This window comes from Theropithecus gelada, chromosome 4 (genome assembly GCF_003255815.1).
Source record: "Theropithecus gelada isolate Dixy chromosome 4, Tgel_1.0, whole genome shotgun sequence".
NCBI classification, from domain to species: Eukaryota; Metazoa; Chordata; class Mammalia; order Primates; family Cercopithecidae; genus Theropithecus; species Theropithecus gelada.
Window position 1 is genome coordinate 3,025,536 of NC_037671.1, and position 25,977 is coordinate 3,051,512.

Genomic DNA, 25,977 nt, shown 5'->3' on the forward strand with positions numbered 1-25,977 from the left:
GAAGAAAAAAATCGGTATGAATTTGTCATTCATGGTCAAGTACCAGTTTATGAACTGGTTGTGTTCTTAAACATTCATCTGACTGTTGGATGAACAGCCCAAGGAGGGCAGAGGGCTGCAGAAGTAATTCATTGGTTGCTGGATAGAAGCTTCAAAAATTCACAGTTTAATGGTCTTGTTTTAAAGAGAGGAAAAAAAAAAAGCTAGATCAGAAAAGTTGATCATCTTGCTCAAGACCTCCTTAAGAATTAGAAATAGAGGCTGATTACGGGATTCCCCAGGCAGTCCACTAACTATTCTGTGTTGTCTCTAAGCAGGAAGGCGGTAAAAACAGTTACTTAATGGCAGTGTGTGGCAGAGGGGAAAGCAGGCTGTCCAGGTGACTGAGAAGCAGGCGGGAGAAGAGGAAGTGAAGGCAGTGAAGAAGGAACACGCTCCCAAAACAAGACGCAGAAAGGGCACTCTGGGTCTGGTCCCATCCTACCCACAGAAAACATGCAAGCCGATACTGAGTGAGGGCTTTCTACACGGAGGGTTTTGATACCATTTCTTGCCCAGAAGATATGGTGTACAAGGACAGAAATGGCGACAGATGGAGTCTACAAGCTCTTTCCAAACGTTCACATTCCTCAGAACTTCACCTGTTTTCTCAGCCACCAGAAATTATTAATTTATTTCACAGATATTTACAAAATCACTATTTTGTGCTAGATTCTGTCCCAGGCCACATGGCTGTAGTATTGAATAAGACAACTTTTTTTTTTTTTTTTGTATATCTGAAAGTTGCTGGCTAGTGAGACAGATAAAAAGAAAGCAAATACATATATTTTCCGATCAATAATACTGAGTAATATGATAGTGACTGGAGGACCCACCTGGAACTGGGTGGTTAGGAAAAGCCTCTTAGGAGAGATGGCATTTGGGCCGATACCTCAGAGATAAGAGGCAGCTATGCAGAGACCTGGGGATCCAGGTGTCTGGATAGTGAGCACAGCCCAGCAAGCCTGACAGGTTCAAGGAACACACAGCAGACCCGCATGTCTGTAACTCGCTCGGCAAGAAGATAAAATGAGGTCAGCAGGAGTGAGCCAGGGCACATCAGACTGATGCATGTACTCATTCAGCAAATATTTATTAAGCACCTACTATGTTCAGGACATTGTTGAGGATACATACATTAAAAAGAAAAAACACCGGCTCAAGGATTCTGTCCCCGGAGAGAAACTTAGAATTTACGAACGCTGATAGAATGCCCAGAACAATTCTGCTACAGGTTAGAAATTGATCCGTTCCAGCCAGAAGCACGATGCAGACATTCAGGGGCACACATCGTCCAAGGCCGTGGGGTCTGCGGTCAGAGATCCAGCCATCTGCTCCCCCAGCGTAGGGAGCTCAGGCCTCCCGGGGGTGAGTCACGTAGCCCACCTCTCCCCACCCGCGAGCCTTCTCGGTCTCGGTGCACCGGGCAGGGCCGCAGGAAATCCCCCGGCCTAAATCTGTCGCCCTCAGAAAACCCAGGCAGGGGAGCCCCCAGAGACCAGGCCTCTGATTAGCACCTGATTCACGGAGGCAGCCAAGGCAGGGTAGCGACTGCTGGTAACCGGCCCCCGGAGTCGCCCCGGGGGAAAAGGCCAAGGGGCTCTGGGCACCCCCGACCTTGGAGCGGGCTCGAGACCAGCGCGGCCGCCGGCTCAGGGCAGCGCCTGCGCGTCCGCCAGGCCCCGCCCCCGGTCTCGGGCGCCCCGCGGGCGGCTCGGGCCGCGCACGCGCCGTGGGCTTGGGGCCGCCCGAGAGCCCGAGCCCGAGCCCGAGCCTCCCCCGCCCGGCGGCCGCGAGCCGGGGTCCGCGAAGGCGGAGCGGGAGCCCGACTACAAGTCCCAGGGTGCGGGCGGGCGGACCGAGGAGGGACGCTGGGCCTGCCCGGTGCGCACGGGGCGGGGACCGGCCAGGCGGGACCACTGCCCGGCACAGGCTCCGGGGCCCCTGCGCTGCTCCCGCCGGGAAGTTCCAGGCCGCGGACGGAAAGCCCAGCCTTCCGCGCCGGCCTCGGGAGCGCGCCGGGTGGCCCGGCCGGTCCCAGCCGCCGACTTGTCGACACTGCGCGCGCTCAGTCCCGCCCGCGCCTCCTCCCCGCCCGCCGCCGCCGCTCCTCCCCGTAACATGCCATAGTGAGCCGCGAGCACACGGCCAGGGGCGCTAGGGTTCGCCTTCAGCCACCATGGGGAATGGGATGAACAAGGTAACGTCTCCCCGCGTTCGCGCTGGGTGTGCTCCGCGCTGCAGCCTCCTCTGCGGCGGGTGCCGGCCCCCCGTCCGGGCTGCCCGGCGACTGGAGCCCGCGGGGGGACGGGCGCGGAGGGAGGGGCGGCGCGCCGGGGCGGCGACTGCGGATCGGGGTTCGGAGGGTGCCCGCCCCCGCCCTCCCGGCTTCCGGGTGGGCAGCCCGGGCCGCCGCCTTCGCAGCCGGTGCGTGTCTGAGGCTGGAGCGCGCCGCGCGCTTGGAGAGCCTGGACACTTTCCGCCGGGAGATGAGCTGAATGGATGTGGCTTCTTTTTTCCCCTCCTCTTCGCTCCCGAACTGCGCCCTGGAAGCGTCACCCCCCACACATCGTTAGTGAACGGGCGCCCGCTGTCATTTCCTCTTTCCCCTCAGAGTCTGCGGCCGCCCGTGGGCGCAGATAGTTTTTCTGTGGACAGAGAAGTTAGCGGAGTCCTCAGCCCTGAGCTGTTTCTAGATGAGTGGGAAGCGGAGGAAAGGTTCGGAGCGCGCTAGCTTGTGTGACGCTGCGGCGAGGGCAGCCTGTGGCTGGGGCTGGCCCCACGGGGCCTTCGAGAAAGTCTGCGCTGCTCCCTTTGTCCCGTCAGTGTCTGGGCCGCACCTCCCTTCCCAGCCCGTGGGACCCCTTTCCCGTCCACGGACGCTGCCAGATGCCAGCTCCGGCGGCCGGGAGTTGCCGGGGTGTGTGCGTGTGAACCACAAGGTTCAGGATTTTGTTCCTTGGTGCTGGGCTGGTTTCAAGGAAGGAGTCACCAGACTTTACAGAGCCCACAACACAGACAGTAGCTTTTTGCAGGTCTTTGAATGGTCCTGGATTGGATGAGTCGTTTTTCTGCTTCACTTTTTCTTTGCGCTCCGCCCACCCGCAGCTCTACACGCTGTCGGCGTCCACACTGCGTGGGGATGGCAGTGCGGCTGTGTTTTCTTCCGTGTCCCTCAACACGGGGTCGGCAGTGGTTTGGGAGTTTGGGCTGGAGTGTTGCAAGTGCGGATTCCCGGCAGGAAGGGGAGATGCAGTGGGGAGTCAGTCCAGGGAAAACCGAACCTTTCCCGTGCCCATGTCATGTTTATTGTGTCCTGGTTACTCCGTTTGTGAAAGAACTATTGTGTGTTTGGGGCCTGCATGCCAATACTGAGGTATTTTGGTAAACAGAATTGTATTCACTTTTTTTTTTTTTTTTTTTTTTGGCGAGTGATCAAGTTTGGAAACAGACTCTCTCTCGGCTAAATACTTGTATTATATTCCCATGGGCACTGGAATCCATCGCACCCCGAGCCTTCTGCTTTTTAAATTAAAACAACAATAAAGATGGTCATCGTAAGTTTGTGGGCTCCGTTTGCCTTGCCATTGATGACGGCGGTATCTCAGCTTTCCTTTGGTTATTTCTACAGTTTTTCCCACTTGAGCTGTTCACTCTCCACCGTTTTCAGCATTAAATTTATAGTATTTGTGTAATACAATTCAAAAAATATATTTAGGAATACAGATGGTTGCCTAAGGGATCAACGTTATTTTCATGCTTTTCAACAAAAGCAGTAATATTCATACACTTTTTACCTTTCAAAATGGGTAATAAATTGCTTGACTTTTAGTATCTTGTGAATAGAGACTCACAGTGTATAAATGAAGAAATATATGTATAGAGAGATTTAGAGACTTCTCTGCTTCAACGCTTGTTTATTATGTACATACTATGAGCCAGGTGTTGTGCTGGTGGGTGGGGAGGCAGGAAAAGGGAGTGCGGTGGTAAATGACCCAAAAATCCTTCACAGAACCTTCAGTATAGATCAACGCTTGTCCAGCACTAATATGATGCGAGCCATGTATATAACTTAAAATGTTCCAGGAGCCACATTAAAAAATAAACTGGTGAAATTAATTTTAATAATATATTTTATCTAACAATATATTAAAACTATTGTTTCAACATGTAACTAATATATAAAATTATTCGTGGAAGTTTTCATGTTTTTTGCTATGTCTTTGTGAAAGGAAAAATCTCGGGATCCCCAGATCACTTATATGTTCAAAGCATAGCATGTATTTTATACCTAAATCACGTCTCATTTTGGACTAGCCACATTTGAAGTACTCAATAGTCACTGTGGCTGATGGCTGCTGTGTTGCACAACACAGGGTGTGTATGTGTGTGGGAGTGAGAGAGAGAGAGAGAACACAAGGTGGGGAGGAGTAGAGGCTCCAGAGGATAACATAGGCAATTTCAGAAAAGTGGGGAAAGCAGAAGATGGGATGAAAGTGACCTAGAAGGGGCATTCAGCCCAGGCAAGGAATTCTGCTGCAGTAAACATGTTTACGTGAGATCAGGAGGAACTACCCCAAATCACAAGGTTAGTTCGTGGCAAAGTAGATTGCTGGAGGCCAGTGAGTTAAGAGCCTTAACCAGAACTTTTCCACATATTACCGTGTGACTTGGAACGAGGCTTCATATTTTTCCCATCTGTAAAAAAAAAAAGAATGTTGATTTGCAGAATCAGTGGAAGGTGCTACCCCTAGAAATCCTTTTCTAAGAACATTTATAAATATGTGCAATGCCTCGGGAACTAACGTAACTTGGAATGTGTGTGCCCTGAGGTTACTGGGACAAGATTTCTTTCCAATCTCATACGCATTGGTCATTTTTGGCAAAAGAACATTTCTGGTCTAAACAGTGCAGGCTCCATTCTGACTGCTTTGGGAGAGCAGTTTCTATTATTTCGCATCCCCATGATGGCTCTTCTTGTCAGTACATTCCGGTCTCCTGTATGGCAAAATACTGTGCCAATTCCCATTAGGTATACACAGCAGATTATCAGAAGATGGAAGGGAAAAAGGCTTTTGTATTCTAGAAAATTAAAGATGAGGAAATGAAGGCAGGACCGGGTGCGGTGGCTCGTGCCTGTAATCACAGCACTTTGGGAGGCTGAGGCAGGTGGACTGCTTGAGTCCAGGAGTTTAAGACCAGCCTGGGCAACACGGCGAAACCCTGTTTCTATCGAAAATACAAACAAGCAAACAAACAAAATCAGCTGAGTGTGTGATGGCTTGCATCTGTAGTCCCAGCTGCTTGGGAGGCTGAGGTGGGAGAATCACCTGAGCCCGGGAAGTCTAGGCTGGAGCGAGTCGTGATTGTACCACAGCACCCCAGCCCTGAGCAGCAGAGGGAGACCCTGTTTCAAAAAAAAAAAAAAAAAAAAAGCAACACCATTGTGAACCATTTGTTTTTTTTAACACTTTATAAAATCTCAGCCTCACAATAGCCCTGTAAGGTCAAACGACCTTATATTTGCCCAGATTGGGGAATGGAGATTTGGAGAGGTTAGGTAAGATAAGGTCCAGTGCTAGGCAGGGCGGAACTGGGTTTGGACCCCAGTCTCTACTGATTTTGAGGATAGGAAAAGTCTGTCCTTTGAGCTGGGTGCCAATTCATCCCAAGTCAGTTTTAAAATTCCTAAAAAGTAATTTGAAAAGCTCCTCATAGCTTCGATTACTTGTCAAATAGCCAAAATCACCTCTCTTCCTTCATGTTTGACATTGATAAGGAAGGGGGTAAAAGGCAGCAAAACCAAAACTATTTTTTTTATTGTTTCTGTTTGTTTGTGTGTGCAATTCCTAGGCAGATGCCCCACGCTGGCCAAAATTATAATCGCCAGTGAGTTTATGGTGTGTTTTGAGTACGTTACCACGTAGAGTAAGCCACAACGCCATGAAGCAGGTCCTGTTATTTCCGTGCCTGTTTTCTCGATGTACACAGAGGTTAGGGAACTGCCAGGGTCACCCAGCTGGTGGGTAGCAGAGCCGGGACTCGAAGCCACAGTGGCTCAGCCACAATGCAGAGTGCCTCTAAGATACTCGTCTGCTGAGGTGTTCGTCTAGTAAATGTCTCTGGTAAGATTAGGGTTAAAGTGAGCAGGGTGTTGCATGCAAATGTCGTGTTCCTGTGGAGCCTTTGAAAACTCCTAGTTGACTCAAAGTTCTCTCGAGTCTGAACCCTCAAATCTTTTGGGGGAGAGCCTGTAAACAAAACTCCCGTCCTCACTGTCTACTTATTAGTCTTCAGTACTACAATACCCCATTAAAAACAAAACAGCGACTAGTCTCTAGCCAAACATTATGTCAGAGAAGGCTGCCCGAAATGCTTCTCATGTGCCAGCAGTCTTTATCTTGATCAGCCTCAAAGTGGGCTGAAGCCTCGCGTTCTAGGGCAGGATATGAGGACCCTCTGGTTGGCATCTTGCCCTCCACTGACTGCCAGGGTTTGTTCAGCTCATCAAGCATCCGGCCTGCCTGCTCTTGTGGCCTCTTCCTTCCTCCCTGCTGTGTGTCCTCTGAAAGCACCCTGCCTGGTGGGAATGGCTGCCATCCTGTACTTCTCCCTGCCTGGTGGCAATGGCTGCCATCCTGTACTTCTCCCTGCCTGGCGGGAATGGCTGCCATCCTGTATTTCTCGCTGCCTGGTGGCAATGGCTGCCATCCTGTTCTTCTCGGGAAGCCTCTCATGGTGCTGGGAGGCCTCACTTCAGTGGGTGCGTCTTGTTCCCTTGGGGAGCCCACTGTTGCTGAGAGGGGCTGGGTACCAAAAAGCCTGACCTGGGGAACCTCCGCCTCTCTGCTGCTTCACGGCTGTGATCTTGAACAAGTCACTTAGATGTTTCTCAGCGTCAGGATTGTTTTCCTTCCTGGATTCGTAGATGTGTAGAACTGAAAGACCTTAGGAGGTTAGCTAATCCAATCTCCTCCTCCCTGGCTCTGAAATGAGGGTAATGATACCTTCCCCAGTTACTACTTGAGTTACTGGGAGAAGCAAATGGGAATTTATTAGAACACAGTTTTCCAAACTGTAAAGTTCAAATACAGTCTGTTTTGAGTACTCTTGGATGTGACTGACACTTGTTTGAGGATGGCTTTTGCCCTGTTAGGAAGATGAGGGAGTGTAGTTGGGAAAGGATTATAATTCAAGGGGAATATGTTCCCTCTAGGCACAGACCGGTGTTCCTCAACGGCTGCTCCTGTAGACATTTCAAGATAATTACTTGTGCGACTGCCCTGTGGATTATGAGAGGTTTAGCAACATCTCAGATCTTCACCCAATAGTTGCCAGTAGCACCTCCTCCCCACCTGTGACAACCAAAAATGTCCCTGACGTTGGCAGATATCCCCGGGGAGTGAAATCATCCCCAGTCGAGAACCACTATCGAGGGTTCTTCCTCTCAGAATTTCCTGAGGCCTGTGTGGTCTGGAACTGGAGAGTTAGCAAAAGGTGGAATAGGGCCACAGGGTTGAGAAGCTGTATTTTCATATGGGAAGGGACTGGAAGGTCAGGCACTTTTGTGCTGCTAAATTCATGTGTTTCCACCTGGCGGCAGGTGACTTGGTTGCCTGCGTAGTCCAGTCATCCATCCATTCACCTGTTCATGGTATTATTATTGAACACCTGCTATTGTCAAGGCACTGTGTTAGATCCTGTAGTGGGTTGTTAGTATGAAAGACACGAAGACCCCGCCATGCAGATTAGTCCCAGGCAGCTTGGAGAGAAGCCTCCTGCAGGAAGTGAACACTCAGCCGCTGCTGCAGGACTGACAGACAGATGGCCACGTGCTGGTGGGTTCTACAGCACCCCCCAAGGGCTCTTTCTCCATTTAATATTACATTTTTGTTTCATGTTGAAGAGCAGATGTTAAAGGCAGTGTTCTAAGGGCCCAGGAGAATATTCTCATATTCTTCCCTTTTTATATGCAACCTGGTTAAGTCCATGGCCAAATGGCATTTAAAAAGTCTGTGTGACATTTAACCCTTCAAGGAATCCACCAGAGTTTTTCCCCTTCATCCCTGGCTTTGAAACCCAGAAAGTCCTTTCTGACATAGAAAGAATTAAGATTCCACCGCCACCCCACCCCACACACAGCCTTCTGCGGCTGCTTGCTCAGGAATTTACTTCTCAACATCAGTTTGGGTGGGGTTCTTAGATTCCATGCATCCTGAAGGACTAAAAGAAATGTTTAAAAAATAAACTCAAAATATTTCCTGCCTTAGAAGCAGTATTCTTTTGTGCTTAAGTGCGTTTTTGTGGCTGAGGATTTGTGTTTTTGCATTTCTGTGAAGCTGGAGTTAGCACAGTGTAACACGTGGGTGTGAAGCTGTCCATCAAGAGGAACCATCAAGCATGGAGAATCTTTAGGATGATTTCAGAGCATTTCTGCAGAAGGGTTCTGCCTATATTATCTATGCCCAGACAGTCTTGTAACAGAAAACAGGAATCTTTGACCTGCAGAATGCCAGAGACCATCTTCCTCTGTGGCCTGTGCTGTTTCATCACCGTTTGTTCACTGACTTCCTCTCAGTGTGTTCGACTCTGGGCAGGTTTTAGGGACACATTAGGAGACAAGACAGATGCAGCCCCTGCTGCAAGATCAATCCGAAAGTCAGGAAATGAATAAAGCCATTTAGCCACTGATAACTGCGGTGAAGAAAATAAAACAAGGCGATATGAGAGAGAGAGTGCCGGGGAGTTTGGTGGTCAGGAGAGACCTCCCTGGAAATGGTCATCTTGTGGGAGGCTGCTCAGGACCAGCGTCCCCAGCACAGGGAAAGGACAGTTTCAGAGGCCCGAAGAGGATTAGCGTCAATTCTGTGCTTTTTACTTTAGCGTAGTGGGACGTTCCCGAGTTGCGTTTACAAACTCTTTTTTCCGACTTGGCCTGGCTTTCTACCAGGTGGTCATGATTTCATTTTCTCTCTGTGTTTCTTGCTTCTGGCTTGAGCTCAGCTCCTGCATGGGCTGACTGGTCAGCCGGGTTGTACCAGATGAACACCTTGTTTTTCCCAGGTCTCCTCTGCTGGAAAGTTACTCGATTTTATTTCATGTTCTCTCTCTCTGTACGCAGGGATTACCAGCAACAAAAATATCGTGAAAGTAGATGGGTCAAAATTTTTGTGATTTCCAGGTTGAAAGCCCACATCAGGGTCCGTGGTGGTAAGCAACAGCATCCAAACGTGGTTACCTTGGGTAGAACAGAGCAGAGCAGACAGCCTGGTAGCTGGAGAGCCAGACTCGGGGCAACCTTGGCGGGAGCAGATGCTTAAACTGGTCACTGAGAGCATTTCTGGGGCTACTGCAAGATGCTGATGCTGCAGCCAGTGGACTCTGAAGGTGCCAACAGCCCTGCTGCCTCTGTTGCCAAAGAGGACACTCCAGGCTGTCCCTGCCGTCGGTGAGCAGACTTGTCACACACGGGGCACACCCATGTAGCAGCGAAGGCTCATGTGAGCAGGTGTCCGGCTTTGGCAGCTTCTGTACTAAGAGCCGGGCTCTGCTTCCCACCCAGACTCCCTGGGCCCAGGAGATCCCCAAACCTAGGAAAGGGTTTCAGAGACTGGAAAACCAATAAAATAAATGGCCATTACAGGGTTTGTGATTTTCGAGCATACCCAGGAGATAAAGGACCCCACACAGTGGGAACTTCTCTGTTTAGAACGATTATTTGGGGCAAAGAAAGTGCTATTGCAAGGTGGGACCAGTAAGGGGTATTGGGAGAGTGGGGGTGACCTGGCTGGGCTGGACGTGAGAAGGAAGTTAGGGGAACCCTTCAGAGATACGTTGGAGCCAACGTGCGAAAGCCATGCTGAATATGTATTGAATGTTTGGCCTTGATTTTTTAAGTAAAAGGGTTGTCACTGAACATTTTGAGGTAGAAAATCACCCAGGAAGAATATGGCTTTAGAAAATTAATTTGATAGGACAGAGGAGTGAGTTCAGTGTTTACTACTGTAACCCCCGTGGGAACTGAGGCTCTGGGCAAGGCCGAGGAGGGATACCGTGAGGAGGGGAGCGGAGAAGTGAGAGAGGTGCCACAGCGGTGGGAGCCCCAGGTTTTCCATGCGGGGTGACTGGGAGAAGGTGGCATCATCGGGGCAGGAGGACTCGACACGGGGGTGGGAAAAGAGTGGTTTGCTCGAGATGGTTCTGCAGCAAGCCGGGCTCCAGACGGTGAATTCAGGAGTCAGAACATCACGGTTCTACAACATTTAGAATGTGGAGATGGTCTACTCTCATGCCCTCATTTAATTTTAAAGATAATATAAAATTTATTAGTTTGTGTTTAGTAGAGAAAACAGTAGATGTACAAAGAAAAAAAGCAAAGATGGGCCGTAATCTGTTTTCCAAATAATCCCTCTTGATTTAAAACAAACAAACAAACAAAACAACAACAAAAAAAAACCACCATAAATTGGCATAGTGCATGCACAGGACTAGCGCGTCAGATGGTGTAGGCAAGCTCAGAGAGAAATGCAGAAGCCCCCCTCCGGGAGCCCGCCGTCGCCGTCACCGAGGTGCGCGTGGTGACGAAGGGAGTGTGCTGCGCACAGCTCTACCTTCCCTGTTTTTCATACCATTTTCAAGATGTATTAAGTTAAAATGCATGAGATTGTCTTCCTCACAGTCCCACACATCTTAGGCATCTTAGTAGTATTTCATTTCATGGCACCTAACTCAGAGTCTGGATAGCGGCCAGTGGCCACAGTGTCCGCTGTGCAGGGCCATCTCCTTGCACTGGCCCCTGCCTTCTCTCCACCTCTCTCCCACTCCTCCCCAGTAGAGACAGGACCCTTTCTCCAGGCTGACTGTTCTGTCCCCTACCTGTCTGCCTGCTCCTCTTGGGCTGCAGTTCCCCTGAGTGCCACTGTCCCCAGGAAGCCCTCTGTGACCCCAGAGTGGTCAGGTCACCTCCACTTTCCCTACATGAGCTGCTCCGTGAGGGCAGGGCCCGGTCTCTCAGTCACACCAGTACCCCGAGTGTGCAGCGTTGTGCCCGAGGAACTCTATCCACAGCAGTATGTTCTCTGACTTTGGGCAGATACACATGCTTATGGTCTGGAAACATTTTGATCTAGAAAATCACCCAGTGATTATAACTGTAGAGATATGGAGCCATTTGCAGTCACTGCTGTAAAAGAAAAGTGTTTTTGACACTTGCTTAAGCCAGCAAGGAAGACTCCATTCAAGACTATTGCAACAGGGGAGGACTCGACTCCAGTGTGGCAGGGACGAGGGTGGATGGAAAGCGGAGGGCAGGGTGAGGGAGTGGGTGGAACGCCACTCAGGGGAACTGGATTAGACGTCGGGGTGGAGGAAGGGGCGCTTGGTGGGGTCTTAGGGGATACACTCAGCAGGTCTCTGCTCGCCAAGGACCGGGCCTTCTTGAGAAAAGGACTCAGGAACCTGGCTAAAGTTTGGTCAAGGAGGGGTCATTGCATTGCCAGCCAAAGGAGCCACGTGGCAATGATGCTCTTTAGTATCTACTGCCACATCCTGAAAAAGACAGGAGAGACCCTTGGGAATGAGAGACTACACACAGCAAAGCTCTGTGCAGCCAAGCATCGCCGGAGAACGTCAGCGGGATCCACATCCAGGGCGAACTTGCATTGTTCCTGTGTTTCAAAATAGGAATGATAAAGTATAGACTCCACCCTTCCTCCGAGGAGAATCCTAAAGACTGGTTATGCTTCCAGAAAGACCTGCCAGGTGTTTCAGCTCCCGGGCAGTGGGTGCTGGCGTTGTCCTCTGAGACGTCACCTCACATGCTCCTGGTTACGGGGCTAACCCGACCTGCCTCCATCGGTGACTTCAGTCACGGACAGAACTGAGCTCCGTCCCATGGGGCACTCTCCAAGCTAATTTCGCATCCTTACCACTCTGGGTATTGAGTCAGCCAGGGTGATGGCACAGCCCTGTGCCCGGGGCACTGCTGGTGTTTGCCTGTTTTCCTGAACTAATGATTAGCAGAGCCTGTTTTCATTCTTGGACCGTCCCAGTTTGGTTGATACATTACGTGGCCCCTTGGCTCGTTGTCCCTCTGCAGAGAGACTAACTCTGGGCCTAGCACTGCTGCCCTGATGTGAGCCACGATAGGTCCCCTGCAATGACTAGACATGAGCCATCCGTTTTTAGCAAGGCAGCCGGTGGTCAGGAAGATTCTTGAAGAAATCAGCAAACATGAAGAACCGTACTACAGGCTCTTTCGACTTTCTCAGTGGGATTGAAGGAAGACAGGGGAGCTGCGGGGATGGGAGTGGCAGACAGGAGGGTGAGGCTGGGACATCCTGGGATCTGTGGTGAAGTGTCACCAAAACCGCTGGGTGTATGTGCTTGGAAATCATGGTGAGTGATACAGTGAGCACATTTTAATGAATGGTACCGTGTCCTTATTTAAATTTCAGAGTGTCCATGCAAAGTGCTGGCAAGACAAGAATTTGCTTCCGATTTCGCAAATCATGGGTGTGAAAGAAACCACCCCCAGTTCTCATTGCTGATCTGCTAAATCATTCCGTATGGGGGCTGGAGGTGGAGAGGAGGGCTGGCCCAGAAATCTGTGTTTTTAACAGAGTCTGGAGTTCTGATGGGGAGTTTGGTTTGAGAACCACTGCCTTGGACATTTTGCAACAAAGGTGTGTTTTTATTAACTTGCATATATTTGCAGGTTGGATCATGTATTTAATTATTTAACAACCCCTTGTTGACTGTCATCCTGGCCTGGGGCTCGGGAGGCAGCAGTGAGCGACACGATTCGTTTGCTGCCCAAGGAGTTTTCCCGACAGACAGATGGGTCTTCACGTGGTCATGCCCTCGCAACAGCATCGCCACCCAGGGGACACGGAGGGCTACCAGCACTGAGTGGGGGGCCGAGTCGGGGGCCAGCCCTGGACTCAGGGCTCAGGACAGGCCAAGGGTGAGGTGGGCGGCAGCGTAACCGCCTGCAGCGGGCACCGTGTGTGCAGCGGGCACCGTGTGTGCAGTGGCCTCGTGCAGCAGAGCACAGGGCTGTGGGGCCGCCAGGGCTGCGGGGCCAGGGTGGGCAGGCGGGGCAGGGGACTTGGGCCCTCAGAATGCCCACCAGCACTGCAGGGCTGCAAATGAGGATGACGGGGTCAAAGCTGGGCCCTCAACCCAGCAAGGCGATGGGCACCACCTGCAGCCTTCCACAGGCCGCTGGGGGTGCTGGGTCGCCCGCGTGTCTGTCAGGGAGGGGCTGTACTGGGGAAGCGCCTGGGCTTTGCAGGGATCCTGCTGCTGGGTGAGGCCCCTTCTGCAACGCCATCCACTTAGAGTCTGCCAGGCTCACGTCTGTGTCTGTCTTCCTCCTAGATCCTGCCCGGCCTGTACATCGGCAACTTCAAAGGTGAGTTCTTGCTTTTTTGTTGTTGTGGTAAAATACACAGAACATAAGATGTGTCTTCTTGACCATTTTAAAGTGTGTAGGTCAGTGGCTTTAAGTAATTTGCATTGCTGTGCAGCCGTCACCAACATCCTTCTGCAGCACATTTCCCGTTCCCAAACTGAAACTGCGTCCCTGTTAAACACTAACTCCCCATTCCGCTCCTCCCAGCCCCGGGCAGCCACCCTTCTGCTTTCTGCCTCTAAGAATCTGACGACTCTCAGAGCCTCCTCCTAGTGGAATCACACAGTGTTTGTGCTTTTGAGATGGGCTTATTTTACTGAGTACAGTGTCACAGTTCATCCATGTCACAGCAAGTGTCAGAATGGCCTTCCTTCTTAAAGCCGAATAGTATTCCATGGTGTGCAGAGGCCTCATTTTGCTTCCATTTATTTGTTCGTGGATGTTTGGGCTGTTTCCACCAAAAGTGAGCTCACTTTCTAAAAGATCAGCTTTAGACTTCTCATGGGTGAGACTGACAGGCAAAGTGTAGGCTCAGGCTACGGTCTGTTCTGGGAGTGGCCACCACGTGCACCCAAGCCCCTTGCTGGGTGCACCCCAACCCCTTGCCCGTCCCCTCATGGAGTGGGGTGAGGCTGTGAGGCTCCAGCTCTGCCTCAGGTGCTCCTTTTAACTCTCCACACCCGTTGGGACATTATCATCAAAAGATGGTGGACAACAGGCACATTCAGCAATCACGTGACTGACTTATAACCTTTGACCACTTTCATTTTTTAGTTACTGTTGAGAAATTTTCAGAAGCCTGTTCTTTTTAAGTCACCCGGGAAACAAGAGTGACAATTTCATTTCTGGCAGATTCTCCTCGTCTGCTGCTGCTGCTCTTCTCACACATTTCCTGCCCCTTGTTCGGTACTAATTGATTCGCTGTCGGCTACTGACTCAGCTCTAGAGCTCGGTGGTCCCTGGGCCTATCGGCTTCCAGGGAGGGGCCAAATCCGCCTGCCAGGTGACATTCAGAGTTTGTGTAAGTGAATCACTGAGATGAGGTGGGAGGATAGAGATGAGGGGCCCTTAATAGGCTGGGAGGGGCTTGGGAAGCTTGCAGACAAGGCCCCACCGTGTTAGGTTGGACAGAGCCGGACCGTGTCGTCGGCAGCTCCTGCTCCTCCCTTCCCTCACAAGCCGGAACTTGGCCACTCCTGTCGGCTTTCTGGATGCTGCTGAAATTTCCGAGTTCAGATTCAAACTGATTGTGCAAATAATCTTTATTATTTCTCTGCACTCTGTATGATGTTTATTTCCACACACCTCCCGCCCCATCTCCCTCCAGCTCACTCATTGGCCTCCAGGAGAATTAAGCACAGAGCTGACAGCTGCTGATTGTACAGCATGTTAAAAATAGTACTGGGCTTGCTAAATTAGTAAGCATTGTGGTTCTGAAAAAGCAGCAAACCCGTTGTGGGGGGCAGGCTGGGGGACATTAATGAAGCGAATGTCAGAGTTATTTAGTGAGGTATTAACTGTTTTCATGGGGAAAGGGAGTGTCTTTGAGAACAGAGTTTAGGATAAGTTCTTAGAAGTAGAATTGCTGGATGAAAGGTTTGAAATTGAACATTTTAATAAATATGAACCAAATTCAATACTTCTGACAATAGTATGTGAGAGTTTCAGCCTTAATCATGAAAGGTTACCTTTTCTGGAAGGATGGCTTTAGGAAAATATTTAAAATTCTTTTCATACTACACGCTACACCTGTTTTCTAAATATTCCGTGACATAGGACTCCTTCCAGCTTCCTGGGTCTCGTGCTTTGTGGTTTAGTCTCTGAGAGTGCTGTGGACAGCCCACCTCCTCTCCTTGTTCTTCGGGTCGGTGCTGTGTTACTACCTTGAGTTATTCTGATGTTGGCATGAGGTTGTGTTTTATTCACTCATTAGCCAAACGTTTATTAAATGCTTTCCAGGTACAAGGCTTGTCTGAAAGAAAGGAAGGAGAGTGCAGTGAATTGGCAATAGGGCTGGAAGGAGAGGAAGTATTTTCCCCCGTTGTGCTGTGAATTCACTTGTTCATTGCACAAGCTTGTCGGGAGCACACAGTGTGCTGGGAGTTGGATGTGGACCAGCGTCCCTGTCCTCAGGCTGTCAAGAGTCCAACAGCAGGTGCAGAACAGGCAGGGGCCAGTGTGTGTCCTCAGACGAGTTACACACCTGGGGGTGTGGACTGGGAAGATGGCGTCTGCCTCACAGGGCTGTCGCGGGGCTGACCCAGACGATGGGCGATGCCCTCGGTGGCTCAGTGCCCAATACCTGGTGTCCTGAGAAATAAACACCCACACACTCACTGCTACTGCCATGGGGCCCGATAGATGCCAGGTCTGCAGTAGGCAGCTGGGTGGCATTAGCTGGCAAGGGTGGAAACCTGTGTGGAATGTGGCCTCTTTCTTTTTTCCTGGGCGGTGAATCCAGCTGTCATCTGTGCTCTCGCCTGGCATCTCATATAGTCATTTATCTTGCTCTTTTAAAATCACAAGTAATACGTTCCTCTTGTAACACAAGAACCAGGAAAGTGGAAAGGAACGTGGACAGTCACTCCCTTCTTCTGTCCCTTCTCCTTCCTCCCCTCCCTTCTCTTCCCCTTCCCATTTCCTCTCTTCCCTCCCCACTTCCCTCCTTTTTCTCTCCCTCCCTTCCTTCCTTCTCCTCTCCCCTCCTTCCTTTCAGTGGGATCCCTCACATGTCACTCTGCAACCCTTAAAAAAAAAAAAAAAAGCTTTGTAATGAATCAACAAATGGTTTTGCAGCACCTGGTGACTATTCCTCCTGGAGAAGACCCACAAACAAACCCAGCTCTGAGCCCGGCCTTTGGGTCCTCGACGCTTTGGTGAGAGCGTCTCTGTTGGGGCTGCCCACACGCCGGGAGGGAAGCCAGAGAGAGCAGCCCCTCCCTGGGCCAGAGGGTGGGTCCGTGGCTTCCTTCCATTTGGGCACCAGCAACAGTGGATGTCAGCTGACACAGGAAGCCCTCATTGTTTGAAGATGTCCACAGATTCTAGAAAAGAGGGAACGCTCTTCGGCACGGTGTGTTTGGCGGTGGTGTGCGTTGAGACCATGTTCGCAGTCTAGAGCTTGTGTTCTGTGTCTGCCAGGGAGACAGACAGCCCTGGTGGGTACCCAGTTGTTTGGACAAGGCCAGCCTGGTCAGAGGTAGTCTGCTGTCAGCTCGCTGAGACAAGATAACCATGCTCGATAGGTCAGCATATGTCCATCCAGACTTACTTTTCCACGTGAATTCCCACTGGTTACCTTCCTGTTGGTTTTATGAGTTACCAGCCTGTTGCATTTGTGATTGGCAGTTGGGGAGGAGCCACTGGCACCAGGCCGAAGTCTGTCCCCTCTGGGGCTCGCTGTTAGGGTGCACGTGGCCTTCTGGGGTTCTCGCTAAAGTGCACGTTCTGATCAAGTAGACCCAGGGTGGAGTCAGCTCCCGGCGATGCTGTGCTGAGGGTTGGAGTAGACCCGGGGTGGAGTCAGCTCCCGGCGATGCTGTGCTGAGGGTTGGAGTAGACCCGGGGTGGAGTCAGCTCCCGGTGATGCTGTGCTGAGGGTTGGAGTAGACCCGGGGTGCAGTCGGCTCCAGGTGATGCTGTGCTGAGGGTTGGAGGACCCCGTGCTGAGCACCAGCGTGCTGAGTTCTGCCCCTGTAGGTCTGTGCTCAGGAGGAGCGCGCTGGAAATATACAAGCTTGTGTCTGTGCCCCGAGGAAGCTCCACCCTGGGCCTTACAGCTGGATTCCCAGCTCGTGACCTCGCTGCTCCCTGGCCTTCCAGGACAATCAATAATGTGAAGTCCGTAAGAAATAAAGTTCCAGGGTCATCACCCAGCAGGTTTCATTAAGCATTTTATGCACTCGAGTAAGTGGGCAGAGCCTGTGCCTCACGGGAAGGGATGCATCAGCGGACGTGGTGCGAGCCTGCAGTGAGGGGGAGGAGAAGCACTGGCCCTGGAGTGCTTCCCTTTGCTTCGGAGTCCAGCAGTCCGCTGGCTGTTGTGTGATATCGAGTGGTCTTCTGTATTCAGAAATGTATACTTTTTTTTCCCCAGGCCACTTTAAAAAGATTCACTGTGTATTTGTATTATAAAGGCATTTTACTGGGTGAAGAGAATGTTCTAAAGTTATGATCTGTGACGGTTACGCAGCCTTGTGAACGTATGAAACCACTGAATCATGGACTTGATCAGGGTCCATATTATGGTATGTGAATTATATCTCATTAAAGCTGCTGTGAAAGGAGAAAAGTAGATTGAAACAAATACGGATTGTTAAAATTCGAACGCCAGGCGGAATGGGTGTCGGGAGGAGCCAGGCGGGAGGGTAAGATGAGCTGGCCCCGTCAGGCTGCCCCACGTCTGCTGGGTGCCTGTCCCACCTCCTGCGGGTTCGGGGAGCGCCGGAGCCCTGGCTTCGTCTGTTTCACTGCTTGTCTAAAACGTCCATGCTGGTGGCGATTGGAAAATCCCATTTTGGTGTGAATGTGGGACTGGCTGCCTGTGGCTTCCAAAACGATTCTAGCTTCTGCCTAATTAATTCCAAGCTAGCCCTGCTGGTACCCCAACCTGTGAGGGGTGGGGGTTGGCAGTGAGTCCGCATGTGCTGTGTAGATGGCTCCCATCCATAGCAGGGGACTTCGAGGTAACTGTTTAGCTCAAGCAGGAGTGAGAGGCGACTGTTCCTGCATGATGGATGCCTTTCTGAGCCTGATAAAGGGCTCGTGTTCCTCATATAAAAAGGTTTTTTCTTTCTCACTTTGGGTCAAAAGATGAGCCGGTCAGAGATAAACTGAGGCAAAATACTGGAAAGCAATAGCCCTAAATTGGAAGCTTGAGAATTTGAATCTGGGAAAGCAGTAGCCTGGAATGTGAAGCCTGAGAGGTTGGAGCAATGAAAAGAGTCTTAAAATGAAACTGGTATTTTGATATTAGTTAAATTTTTTTCCTGACATTGCTGAATGTTTAGAACAACGTTTCTTGATTTCTGCGTCCTCATCAAGGCTTGTTGGAAATGGAGATGCCTCAGCCACGGGCTGGATCAGGAACTAAGCTCTGGCCTCCACCTTTCTAACTGAGCCTCTTGATAGTTCACGGGGTGTTAAACTTCGGAGCCACTCATGTAGAACACACACACGCGCGCGCGTGCGTAAACGATAAGGAAAAACCCACTTGTAATTCCGTCTCTGAGCTGGGGCTGCCTTTGTACCAGTCCCGCCATGCTCCCTGCTGTGTTTGTCTCTGTGCTTATATACGTTGGGTTTGTGTCACATTCATGGTTCACATTATACCCTGAGCATTTTCCCATGCCATGAAATAGTCTCCAGAACCGTGACAATTAAACATTTGCCTTTCTTTGTTGTTGTTGTTTTGTTTTGTTTGAGGTGGACTCTCTCTCTGTTGCCCAGGCTGGAGTTCAGTGGGGCGATCTCGGCTCACGGCAACCTCCGCCTCCTGAGTTCAAGCGATCCTCCTACTTCAGCCTCCCTAGTAGTGGGGATTACAGGTGCACACCACCACGCCCAGATAATTTTTGTAATTTTAGTACAGACGTGGTTTCGTCATGTTGGCCAGGCTGGTCTCACACTCCTGAACTCAGGTGATCCGCCTGTCTCGGCCTCCCAAAGTTCCAGGATTACAGGCGTGAGTCACCACGCCCGGCCTAAACATTTGCCTTTCAATCCATTTCTCCTGTATCATTTTGAAAAGCTTGGCCAGGCTGGGATGGGGGCGCAGGGCAGTGGACCTCCTCATTTCCTGCTGGCCCCCGTTTTGTAGATTAGTAGAAGGTTCCAATTCAGGGGATCACACCATTCAGTCTTCTTTTTGCAGGTGGGAACATTGGAAGGGAATATAATTTTGTTTTCTTCCTAGTTTCATATGGAGATAATTTAATAGCCAACTGAGAGCTGATAGACAATTCTGTTTGGAATTTCCAGAGCGAGTTTCATTTTCTAATTGTGCTTTAAAGTGAATATAGATGATGTAAACCACAGGCCTGTCTGATTCCAGAACTGTCCATGCTTTTGACATCTGGGGAAAGAAGTAACGCACAGGCTCCTTTGTCTTCCAGAGTTAGTGGTTCTTTTGTATTTAGCTTTTTAAGAATTCTAATCATTAAGAGGTCATTGAATTAAAAAAAATATATTTTAAATATCCCTAATATTATGTGTCTCATGCAAAAAGACTGACCTAAGGTCGTCTCTTACAAATGCTGACTACAAAATGGTCTCGTAAATTTAGCTTCTTGATGATGTAATCCATCATGATTACAACGTTGATTAATCTAAGTGCACTTCAAGTTCTAGATTAACACGTTTTTTGCCTAAAAGGAAGAAGCTGAGGCAAAATTAATACAGAGAGTTTATTTGGGCCAAGCTTGAGGACTGTAGCCTGAAACACACTTTCAAGTTGCCTTGGGGAGTGCCCCGGAGAATAAAATAGAGGCTCGAGTTTTTAAAGAAAAAAAAGCGAATCAGGAGAGTGGTGACTACAAAAACTTGTTCAGCAGGAATTCTCATTGGTTTATCGAAGTAACGTTGGTTAATGCCTGGCTATACGATATTGAACTGTGATGTACGGCATCTTATGGCTCCTTGGCATCAGTCTAGGGGCCACATGGCAGATGGTTCGAGGTAGCCATTTAGCCAAGCAGGAGTGAGCAGAGGCTGCTGTTACATTCCAGAGGCCTTTCTGTGCCTGATCATTTCAAGGGACTCTTGTTCCTCATAGAAAGTTTTTTTCTTTGTCACTTTGGGTCAAAAGATGAGACAATGAGAAATAAAGCTAGACAAAAGGTATGAAAGCAGTAGCCTGAAATTCCCTACGTGTATGGTCAGTTATGAAGTTTCAGGAAAGAAATATGCAAGTCATTTTGTGGGTTTTTTTTTTTTTTTTTCTGGCTAGAGTTTAGGAGTAATTAACTTGCAAAGATATCAAAATGTCCATCCCCTTTCTTCTCTGACAGATGCCAGGGATGCGGAACAGTTGAGCAAGAACAAGGTGACACATATTCTGTCTGTCCACGATAGTGCCAGGCCTATGTTGGAGGTAAGAGAGCACCGGGGGGCGTGTGTGGGTGTCTTCGTTTGTATTCTGTGGGAGTGCGTGTGACGTTCACGAAGGCAGCCACGTTCTGTCCGTGCGAACCTGCTCCTGCGGTCTCTCCCATTGTGCTCAGGCCGTATTTACGTTACGCGCTGTCTGTGGCGTGGTGCAAGGGTGTGTGCTTTTTCTGATCACCCTCCTGCTGCGTTGCCACTTTGGCTTTCTTGACTAAATGCCTCGCAATAAGCTGATGCTGCATTTCCCACTGGCCCTTACGGACATTTAAAGCCCATTTTCATTCCTTTCAGAGTTATCTCTGGTTTTAAAATCCAAAACACTTCAGCCTGCTCATTTCCTGATTTTGTCCCATTTAAGCTGAAATAGCCACCATTGGCATTCAGGGGTAAAAGAAAACAGAAGGTAAATTGTGCCTGGAGGTTTCCCAGGGCCCTGTAACCTGGAGACTCGTGTAGAAGCTGTTGTGTTTTAGGTTTTCAGGGTAAACAGGGTGTGTCTGCTTGTGCACTAATTCCAAAAACATCTTTAAATTTACCCTAATGGACGGTTTGAGCTGTTGGCTAGAGGTAAAATCTATTTATGTTTATTGGCCTTGACAGAGCCCAAGTTACCTCCTTTTAGAAAATAATGCTGTGTGGTTGCGATGTGTCTGTGTTTTTCTATTTTAGGGTGGGGTGTTGGAAAGGGAGGGGTGACTTGTTCTGAAAGAAAGAATCCTGGTTCAGGCTGTTTTCATTTAGATTTCTATTAGGCAAGAGTAGGTAATGTTTTTTAATTGTATCTATTCTCTTTAGCCATAAGGGCTGCCAGATTTTAGTTAGTATAAAGCAAGCTAAAACTAGTGAGAATGTAGAATAATAAATGATTCTACTAAACATTGTAGTACCAGAGAACCATAGATGGTGAACAAACCTCAATTAATTTCTCCAGATCGCCGAGCTCCTACTTCCTTGTATTGTTTAGCTCATAAATTTTTTTGGTAAGGTGCCGTAATTTGTGTTCCAGCGTGATTTTATTGGAAATAACAACAACAACAAAACAGTTTTTGGAGCCTAACAGTTCCTTTGAAAATAGCCATTTTTTAATCTGTCAACAGTAGTTTGTATTTAAAATACAGCCAAGCTATGGCCAAGATGGTAAGTTAAACTGCAAACTGGTCATGATTGACTTCCTCTTAAATCACAAGATGAGGCTTGAGGTTTCCTTTATTTTAATAAATTGCAGAGATGCCCTCTCCACCCTCAGCCCCCAGGCCTGCCTCCCTGCCTTATACTCCATTTAATGGAACACACTCGTGTGTGCACATGACCCTTAAATCTGCTCCCATTGTAACCTCTGTGTAGACAGGAGATCTGCCAGTGTTAGAAATCAAAGCTCCAGCCCTTGTCACTCGGGAAGCCACAGGCTGGCGAGTGAAGCAGCAGGGGTTGTAACTCACGTATAAAAAGCCCACCGATTGTGTAAAACCTCAGAGGTGTGGGCAAACTGTGTTCCCAGCACAACACACTGCAGATGCTTTTTTATTCCCTTTGTAGCTCAGTCTATAAGGACAAATTCTGCCATTAAAAAGAGAGAGAAGTGCTGCCCTTTTTCTTCACTGGGATGGCTTTTTCTTGGAGACATCCTGTTGTGGTCTCTGGGTGCTGTTATTATCTTAGCTTCATAATAAGTACTTCCATGTGATTTTATATTTATTAAGTGTTATACCACTGTTTTGTAGCATAATGTAGTTTAGTATTGCCCCCTTAGCATTTTATTAATCTTTAAGTTCGCAAGTAATGCATGGTCTGTTCTTATTTTAAAAATTAAAACAACAGCCTCTGATTGCACAGTGGGGAAGAGTGAGGCACCAAAGTTACTTGAATTGGTGGTGCCCACACTAAGTTATACTCTTAGAAGTTTCAAATCTTTGTTTAGCTGTCTGCCTGGGGCATAAAGGCAGCCTTCTGTCTTGAGTTTCAAATCCAGATCCGGAAGCTGTGTCCTCACGCAGCCCGAGATGAGTCCGGGAAATGATGTGTTTGCAGTCGGTGGGGAATTAATGGATGGGTTTGATGCCTCGGCAGCTCCATGTTCTGCCGGCCCTGATCCTGGGAGAGAAACGGGGCAGGGATGAAGGTGAGCGGGGCGACTGCGCGGGGCCAAGCAAATGCAGTGCGCTGACCCCCCGGTTGGTGAGAGCCCCTAAGTGAGGGTGAAGGGATAAATGGTAGGCGAGGAGAGAGCTGGGCCTCCTCTATTTTCTGAGATCTTCAAAACCACACGTGTTTATTGATGGCCGCTAGCTTAAATAACATGGAAGGTCTGTTCTCAGGCCTTCAGAGTGGCTGTGCCTTGCCTGTGGTCAGGGAGCGGCTGGATGGTCTCCAGTGTGTCTTGGGTGGATGAGACAAGGTGTGTTTATCCCCTGGACCATGAGGGATGAGGTGGTCAGCCAAGGGAAAAAGGCCTGTGTCTCCAATTTCTACCTCTTCAGAAGAGTGGCTGAGGAGTAGACCTTCCAGAATGAAGATCTTAGAAACATAATAGAAACCTGGGGACTTGCAGGCTTTCTGGTCCGCCCTAAAGTCACATCTGAGATTCTGAGCAGCTCTGGCCTATTTCTGTGCCCCACCGCTGTGTATCTGAGACAGAAGTCCCAGCTAAGCAGGGTCTAGAGATCAGCAAGCCCAGCTCCGTCGCTGGGTGGACAGAAACCTGGAAACCTGGACGACGGGAGACATGAAAGGGCTTGCCTGGGGTTCATTCCCACGGCTGTCTGGATAGCCTGATGGAAGCCGGGAGTCCCCGTTCAGACCGGTGGTTTTCCCGGCATGCCTCGCTGCCTCCATTCTCTCCTGGCACGACCGATGTTTCTGATATCCTTAGTGGTATTGGTAGATCTTACCAGATCACTTTTGAAAAAGGTTGTGTGATTTGTGCTTGCTCTAGCAATGTATGAAAGTGCCTTTCCCCCCCACGCCATCACCAGCACAGAGCTTTGATCTTCGCTCTTCTTTACTTCTAATTAGCAAGATTTTTGCTGTTATTTGCTGCAAATACCCTCTTCACACATCCCGTCCCTTTCCAGATAGTTCTTCCCTTTGAAGACAAAGGGTTACTAATTTATTCATTTCTTGAGCCCCTACTACGTTCCAGGCCTTGGGACAGGTACTGTGGGTAACAGAAATGAGTTCATCCCAAGATCTTCCCTGGCAGAGCCTTTGGTGTATGCACAAGATATGCATTGTAGATGCTTTATAAACATTAATGACAGTGAGAGAAGAGCCGTGGCTTGGAGCAGGTGCAAATCCCGTAGGAACAGAGCCGGTGGAAGCCCGGAGAATGAGGTCCCTCTTCTGCCGCCAAATCTGGAGACATCTGACTGGGCCTTTGGCGATGCCTAGGAATTCAGAAAATGTGACCCCTGGCCTTCCAGCTGGTAGAGAATGCCAGGACATGACCCTCTGAGAACCCTGAGTCCAGCAAGGTGGATGGTGTTATTTTGGTGCCTCTGTGGCTTACCCAGGCTGGGCGACTTCTCATCATCTGTCAGCACGTGGCAGGGCCAGGGCTGGAACCGAGGCCTTCTCACTACAGAGGCAAGGGTTTTGCAGCCAGCCATAGCGCTTCAGGAGTACACTTTTGGTATCGAAACTTTGGAGCACATGATGCTGGTAAAATGGCGGAAAATCATTGCCACATATAATAATTTCAATAGAAAGTAAGCCCAGACCTGCGTAAGAGGAAAAAACAAAATTCTCCTTCACCTGTTTCCATGCTTCGGACTTTGTCAGGGGGTTGCTCGTGTCTGCTCAGAAGTGTCTCCTTATTTGTGGGGCTGGGCGGGGGCAGCGTCTCCAGCATCTGCTGATGGTTCTGGGTTTGAGGGTTGGTGAAAACTCGGTTGCAAAGACAGTGATTTTTCAAATCAGAAACCCGATATTGTTTGTAGTTGCTGAGAAAATAATATTGGGCAATGAAAGGTTTCTCCCTTCCCCTGAAAAAAAGAAACAGAACTCTTTCTAATGTAAAAATTTCGGTGTTTCATTTTTCATTTTGTGTATTTAACCAGAGCACCTGCAGGAAACAAAACTATTTCTCACTATTAACAAAAAATGTTTTAAGAAATATTATCACGCCTTCACTAAGCTTCTAACACGAAGAACCTGACCTTTTTAAAAATAACACGTATTGTAAGATTACAGTGCAGGATCAGGTAGAGAAAAAGTGATTTATACTCATCTATGAAGACCGGGTATTGTTTGTATACCAGGTAGATTTTATGAGCTAGAGTTCAGCTTGGGTATTTTCTGTCTTCAGTGTGAACCATTTATGGTATTTTTAAAAGAATGAGATGTTTTCATATGCAGACATTTATTCTTGGTGATTCTGTTTATATTTCTTTTAACACTGAAGACATTTTTGGAAGTGTTGGTGCCAGGACTTCAATTGTGTTAGTTTGTGGTTGGCTTCTGCCTCTGGTTGTTATCTGTATGCCTGTACTTCTGTCTTTATTTACCTGCTTACTGATGAGCAAGCTCCCCAAGGTGAGATGCCCAGTCTGCTTGGATGGCCCCGTCCTCTTTCCCTGGGTCACTGCCCAGCAGCCACGTGGCCCTGAGGTTGAGGCTCCTGGAGGGGCCCTGGTTTCCTGCCACGTGTTCCTCTTGCTGATCCACCCCGTTTCTCTTGAACAGAAGTTTTGTTGGCTTTCCAAATGTAAAGCAAGCCAGAAGCAAGATGATAAAGGGTGTTTAAAGCTGAAGAAGGCATGTGTGTATTCTCTTTCCTCTCTTCCCACCCTCTCCTGCCCACATGAATTCTCCCCTCCCTCTGAGTCAGCCCCAGCTCTCCTTCCTCCGAAAGGGACACCGTCAGGGTCCTCTGAGTCAGCCCCAGCTCTCCTTCCTCCGAAAGGGACACCGTCAGGGTCCTCCGAGCTCAGCCCCAGCTCTCCTTCCTCTGAAAGGGACACCATCAGGGCCCTCCCTCTGAGCTCAGCCCCAGCTCTCCTTCCTCCGAAAGGGACACCGTCAGGGTCCTCCGAGCTCAGCCCCAGCTCTCCTTCCTCCGAAAGGGACACCGTCAGGGCCCTCCCTCTGAGCTCAGCCCCAGCTCTCCTTCCTCCGAAAGGGACACCGTCAGGGCCCTCTGAGCTCAGCCCCAGCTCTCCTTCCTCTGAAAGGGACACCGTCAGGGCCCTCCAAGCTCAGCCCCAGCTCTCCTTCCTCCGAAAGGGACACCGTCAGGGCCCTCTGAGCTCAGGACTTCTGCCCCCTTTCTGTAATATCTTCAGTTTGTACTCTCAGTTGGGCCATGAGTTATGTGTGCACTGTCACTACTTCTGTAGGGTATTAAGCATCCATTTAACCTGTGCTTGATGACCTAAGTGTTCATGGCCCACACCGGGCTCCTGAGCTGGCCTGCAAGCCCACAC

General features: G+C 49.5%; 1 protein-coding gene across 3 annotated transcripts in view; it reads left to right on the forward strand.

Annotated features, from left to right (window-relative positions):
• The first annotated feature begins 1,756 nt into the window (after positions 1 to 1,756).
• The window catches only part of DUSP22 (dual specificity phosphatase 22), a 57,228-nt gene continuing 33,007 nt past the window's right edge, over positions 1,757 to 25,977 (forward strand). The window contains exons 1-3 of one of the 3 annotated variants that reach the window (XM_025383557.1): positions 1,757 to 2,239; positions 13,420 to 13,453; positions 20,461 to 20,543. In XM_025383557.1, coding sequence (XP_025239342.1) covers positions 2,219 to 2,239; positions 13,420 to 13,453; positions 20,461 to 20,543 — 138 coding nt within the window. In that variant the 5' untranslated portion in view covers positions 1,757 to 2,218. The remainder of the gene's footprint in view (positions 2,240 to 13,419; positions 13,454 to 20,460; positions 20,544 to 25,977) is intronic. The other 2 variants (XM_025383556.1, XM_025383555.1) reach the window with 2 other exon arrangements.